Source organism: Rhamphochromis sp. 'chilingali' (assembly GCF_963969265.1).
Source record: "Rhamphochromis sp. 'chilingali' genome assembly, chromosome: 15".
Classification (NCBI taxonomy): Eukaryota; Metazoa; Chordata; class Actinopteri; order Cichliformes; family Cichlidae; genus Rhamphochromis; species Rhamphochromis sp. 'chilingali'.
Genome location: NC_137942.1, coordinates 9,424,035 through 9,430,558, shown reverse-complemented (window position 1 = coordinate 9,430,558; position 6,524 = coordinate 9,424,035). Strand labels below are relative to the sequence as shown.

The 6,524-nt window shown below is 38.4% G+C and overlaps 1 protein-coding gene across 1 annotated transcript; it reads left to right on the top strand.

Annotated features, from left to right (window-relative positions):
- Positions 1-872: 872 nt before the first annotated feature.
- Positions 873-3,245, top strand: elfn1a (extracellular leucine-rich repeat and fibronectin type III domain containing 1a; the record flags this gene model as incomplete). The annotated part of the gene is made up of 1 exon (XM_080905469.1): positions 873-3,245. One exon carries the CDS (start codon positions 873-875, stop codon positions 3,243-3,245), a length of 2,373 nt encoding a protein of 790 aa, XP_080761595.1.
- Between the last annotated feature and the right edge of the window lie 3,279 nt (positions 3,246-6,524).

Genomic DNA, 6,524 nt, shown 5'->3' with positions numbered 1-6,524 from the left:
CGATCAAAAGAGATATTACAAAGAAAAATGATGAGTCTGTATAAAAACAAAAAACTTGCAGAATTAAAAGTGAGAGTTGCTGCTCACTTTCCCGTTCCCTCACGCAAAAGATTTTAATTGAATTTTAACACTATGGTAATCACACCTGCTACATGATTTCCCTCTTTCCTCCAAAATAATCCAGCGCTCAGAAAGGTTTTAATTTATTCATGAAGGTTTTCAGAGAGAAAAACTAAATACATGATGCAAATTGTCATTTTGCATGGTGCTGTATAATTGATTTAATGCAGCTTCTTAACATTGGCCTCCCTCAGTTGCATCTGACAGGCCTCAGGTTAATGGTGTGAAAACAGGGACACTGCTTCCCCCAACCTGTCAAATGGTAATTGGTCAACAGTCTTCTTTAATAGCAGGCTGCCATAGGCAACAGCAAACACTTCTTAAATGGTGTACAAAATAATTGGTGAGGAATAAACAAGGAGGGCTTGAGTAAGTGTACTTAATGTCAACTGTGTGTCCCTTTCTGTATTTTACAGGTTATTCATCCATGCACACCAGAGAGGCTAAGGATGCAGGAAACTGGCAGAAACAACAAGATGAGACCATTTAATGATGGTACCCACTAAGGAAAAAAGCACAAGCCAAGTTGAGGTGCTGGATGCTCTTTTAAGTGTTGCCACAAGTTCACTGCAGGCAAGCCTCAATCTGAAAGCAGATTTTTCTAATTGATACATGGCGATAACATCCAGCATCACACATCTATCAATGAAGAGGAGGCAAATAAAAGGATTGTCTCTGGCCCTGAGATTAGCTGAACAGCTGTACTGAAACGGCAGCGGTATCACACCCCTTTGATTCTTTTGGCCCTGCACATGACTCTCAAAGAAGCACCAATGGCCTGCAGCTTAGGCATGGTGATGAGTGCCTTGTTTTGGTCTGTAGCCATTGTATATTTGACTCATATTGGCAGAGTCAGTGGAGACTGCTGGTTAATTGAGGGTGAAAAGGGCTTTGTATGGCTCGCAATTTGTAGTCAAAACCAGCCACCTTATGAGGCCATCCCACAGCATATCAACAGCACCATTGTGGACCTTCGTCTGAATGAAAACAAAATCAAAAGTATCCACTATTCTGCCCTTAGCCGCTTTGCCAACTTGACCTACCTGAACCTGACCAAGAATGAAATCTCCTACATAGAAGACGGGGCCTTTTCTGCTCAGTTTAACTTGCAAGTCCTTCAAATGGGCTTCAACAAGTTGCGGAACTTGACAGAGGGGATCCTCAGGGGTTTAGGAAAGCTGCAGTACCTCTACCTCCAGGCAAACCTGATTGAGACTGTGACACCTAATGCCTTTTGGGAATGCCCCAACTTAGAGAATATTGACCTCTCCATGAACCGAATCCAGCAGTTAGATGGGTCTACGTTTGCCAGTTTAACTAAACTCACCACCTGTGAGTTGTACACAAACCCCTTCAACTGCTCATGTGAATTACTTGGTTTTGTCAAATGGCTCTCAGTTTTCCCAAACAGAACAAATGAACGAATGGTTTGCGACTCCCCACCCGGGGTCTCCGGTTATAGCTTACTGAGCCAGATTCCTAACAATCCAAACTATCGAAATGCACTGTACATGCTTACCAAAGTGTGCACTGATGAATATGTAACACCATTTATAACTGTGCCCATTGAGTCAACAACACTACCACCAGACTCAACGCTTTGTGGAGTGGAAGACTGTCCATCAGGCACAGAACCAGAAGACACTACCATCAGTACACCTGAAAATGATGTTCAGGGAACTCCTCTGATGGAAGTGAAGCAAGTAACACACACAGGTGCTATCATCACAGTTCAGATTCCTCATCCCTATAAGAAGATGTACATCTTGGTTCTTTATAACAACAGTTTTTTCACAGACATTCAAAACCTAAAAGATATAAAAGAGGACATTGAATTAAAAAACCTTAAACCCCACACCAACTACACATATTGTGTTGCTTCAATACGCAATTCTCTTAGACACAACCACACATGTCTGACAGTCTCTACTGCCCATCGAAATGGAAAGGACGTAAATGTGAAAGAACCGACTCCTACTCACTACATTATGACAATTTTGGGCTGCCTATTCAGCATGGTTATATTTCTTGGAGTTGTGTACTATTGCTTGCGAAGAAAGCGCCAACAAGATGAAAAGCACAAAAAATCAGGAAGTTTAAAGAAAAACATAATGGAACTTAAATATGGACAAGAGCTTGAGGGTGGGACTATATCTCGAATGTCGCAGAAGCAGTTGTTGGCAGGAGAGAGCATGGCACGTATGCCATACTTACCATCTGCAAGTGAAATGGAGCAGTACAAATTTCAAGAGATAAGTGATACTCCTAAGATGATGAAAGGAAATTACATGGAGGTGCGAAGTGTGGATCACCATGACCGCCGGGAGTGTGATATGGGAATGGCTGGGAATAGTCAAGGATCAGTGGCAGAAATTTCCACAATTGCAAAAGAGGTGGATAAAGTCAATCAGATAATAAACAACTGCATAGATGCGTTAAAGTCAGAATCCACCTCTTTTCAAGGAGTGAAATCTGGAGCAGTATCCACTGCAGAGCCCCAGCTTGTACTAATATCAGAACACCCACAGAATAAATCTGGCCTTCTGTCTCCAGTGTATAAGGATAGCTACCACCACTCTCTGCAGAGACATCGGTCTTCTGATGTCTCTCCAAAGAGGCCCAGTACAGCCACGGGAGGGCCCATGAGAAGCCCCAGGCCTTATCGTTCTGAATCCAAGTATATAGAGAAAACTTCTCCAACAGGAGAGACCATCCTCACTGTAACACCTGCTGCTGCCATCCTGAGGGCCGAGGCAGAAAAGATCCGTCAGTACAGTGCCCACCGACACTCCTATCCCGATGCTCAGATAGAGGAGCTCGAAGGACCTGACAGCCACAAGTCCTCCATGTTGGAGCCTCTTACTCACTCCCGCTCCAGAGACTTAACATATTCACAGATGTCCTCTCAGTACCACAATCTAAGCTATTCCTCCAGTCCTGAATACTACTGCAAACCTTCACATAGCATCTGGGAGCGTTTCAAACTCCACCGGAAACGGCATAAAGATGAGGAGTACATGGCTGCAGGGCATGCACTGCGTAAGAAAGTCCAGTTTGCAAAGGATGAGGACCTCCATGATATTTTAGACTACTGGAAAGGCGTATCATCCCAACAAAAATCGTAACCTATCTAGTTTTTGTTTTTTTTAGTGGACTACACATTGCAGAAATGACACAACCACCTCATCTGACAACTGAATCAGTGGATACTTCCATAATAGAATTAACTTCTCACTCACACGTACCACATTCTCTTTCGACTGTGAAGAAAATGGGGTTAAGATTCTTTCAATTTGTCTTATTATGTAAAGCATTCATGGGAAAAATTATATTGCAAATAAATAATATATATGTTAAAATGGATAATAGGTTTTTTGGGTATCGCATGGCCAAGTCCTGTGACAGTGGATTTGCTGTTGTGTAATATGAAACTATTATAAGAAGATATGTCTACTGAAACCTCAGTATTTTTTGAAGAACTGTTCAGACCCTCAATTTGAACTTTTTTTTCTTCCCTCCTTGCATATATTTAATTCAAAACTATGTACAGATTTGACTTTCTATATTTGCAGTGTTTTCTGTGTAAATGGAAAGTGTTAGTGGATGAATCAGGTTTAACAAATGGAGCGCTGATCATTCAGATGATCTTGTCTATAAAAAACCGCAAGCCCCACTTTAAACCCATGAGATCATTTATCATTTTATCATTATCAATGCCTGATTTCTGTTTTTGTTTTTTTGTTTTGTTTTGTTTTGTTTTGTTTTGTTTCTATGAAGGCTTTTACATCTTTTACATGATTCAAATGGATTAAGTACCCTGACTCACTTAGTATCTTGAAAGACTTCAAAAGTGCAGTATATGTCATACTTTAGTGATGTTCTCTTAGTTTCACGAACCACCATTTGTAACTTTAGTACCAAAGTAAAAAAAAAAAAAAAGGCTGAAATGTTTACAATATTTCTTCATGGCCTGGGGATCATAACATGCAGTGGGTCCATGAAGATTTTGCTTTTTCTGTCTTATCAGTTACTTCTTCAAAAGAGAAACATTGGGAAATCACAATATCTACACACAGGATGTGGTGTCCAAGCCTACTATTAATCACTAAAATTTCAAAGGGAAGACGGCTATACTTTGTCACCTGTCATTTAGGTACATGGACAGATGTTGTGCCCTGCAGGAGAGCCCGATGGATGAATGTAACAGATATGTATTTTGATCTGTCTATGGCAGCTTTTTATGTATATTTTCAAGGAAATATTTATTTAATGTTATAAACTACGGTGTTTTTGTTTTTCCTTTGCTTCAATATTTCTTCCAGTGTATTATATTGCATAATGTCTGATCCAATAAATGGAGGAAAGTATTTGGTTTTTCAGATGGGCCGTGTTGCTTGCTGAGAGGTTTCATTTTATTTTTTATCTGCTAGGCTATTAAATCTTTTTGTATATTATGAAAGCTTCATACCAGGCAAATATCAACAGCTAGAGTGAAATTTGAGAATGTGAAACTGAATCCTCTGACTTACTGGCTGTGAATTTGTATATTTTGAGGTTTTTTTTTAAATACATATAATACTTAACACTTTTTTCTTTCTAAGTTGTTTATATAAATCATTCCAAACAGGCTCATGTTGATTTATCACATATTTATCAATAATTAGTTGCTTCTCTCTTGCTCATTTTGAAGAAGGGCAATGATGTAATGTATCTTCAATGTAGGATTTGGGTTTATTAAAGAATTTGTGGTAACATTTTACATCATTTACTCTATAGTCATGATTTCAAAGTGTTCTCATCGCTGTCAATTTAAGGAAACAAGGAAAACTGCTTATCCAAGTAGAGGTAGTTTTATTTTCAATTATCTCTTTGCATGTGTTCACTCGTCCAATGGATTTTTTTTCTTGCAAAATGCAAATTAATGTACATTTTCCATCCGTCCAAGTTTTATATGAAAATTAAAAGTCAGTTAATCGGAATAAAAACAGTTGATGGACAGTCTAGTACTGAAGATGCAGAAGAAGAAAATGTAGTGAGATCAAGTACCTGAAAGAGTCATTGGTCAAACTTCAAATGAAAAAAAGCAATGTGGAAGTAATTTCCATTTATGTAAATATAACATCTTGATTTGCTTTTTGCATTATTTTGAGAGACATAAAGTCTCCTCATTGCTTCACACAGATCAGATCTGTTCACTTGATACATATGTGACACTAAGCCTGTCTCCACCGCACTTGGTGCACTTTTTGTTTTCACTGATTTACAAATCCATCCTCCTTAGCCAAGCGCAAAAGCCTTTACACTTAACAGATCAAATTACAACCAGTTGGTTATCTTTTTCTGGGTACGAATCCAACCCTATTGCAACAATCCGAGTTAGATAAAAGAGGCTGTAGTCCTCAGATGGCTGATGACGCATCACCTAAAATATGGTCAGAATTTTCCTCTGTGGGAGCAGGAAACACATTTCTTGTCAGGTGTCTCCTTGCTGCTGTTTCTAAAAAAACACCACATGCATTTCTTAGTAGCGTACAAATGCAAGCACTTCAAATGCAAATGAATATTAAACAGTAGATGATCAATGAATTAAAACATGAAAGAATGGCAGACATATGCTGTTATGTATGAATTTTGTATTAAGGCGAGAATTGAGAGTCTACAATCTGACAATAGAGCTAACCCGAGGAAAGACAATTGTCTGGTGAAAAATGTTTTCATCAGCTCTTTCTTTTCATCCAACACTGAGTGTGTAAGTGTAACTGCAGGCATTTATTACCCTATTTATATTTTTTCTGTCATAATTCTGTGTCCATTCCATCTAAGTGTGTCATGAAGCTGTTTTTATTCATTAATGTGAAATGAAGCATTCATGAGCCTGATGTGAATGTCTTATATAAGCACCTTGTAAAGTGTTAACTGGGTTGTCTGACTTAATACTTCAACCGCCTTAAGATTTTGGGATACTGTATGTGTACAAGAGTAAACTTCCTTTTGTTTTATTTCCAATGTTGATACTGTCGTTAAGTCTCCATTTGTTATTTTTTATAAAAAGCATTTCAGTATCTCATGAGAGCTGTCAGGTTTCTTGTTCATTTAGCTATTTAGCAACCTGTTTTTATACTGCATATTGTAGCACTTCTGTGTCTAATAAGAGTTTTAAGTGTTGAGAAAACCTTTAGAAAGATCAACAGTTGTTGTCCAAGTGCATCAAAACAAACAAGAGCACAAAATGTGGTTTTTTTATTTTATTTCTTAATACTATGTTATCTGCTTTCAGACAAAGTACTGTGAAATAAAGTTAAGGGTGCACATGCAGTGTACACTCAGCATCTTTATTATATGCTGTCATATCAGAATTGCTCCATGTAAGTATTGTACTATAAATTAATGCAACTGGCTTATAT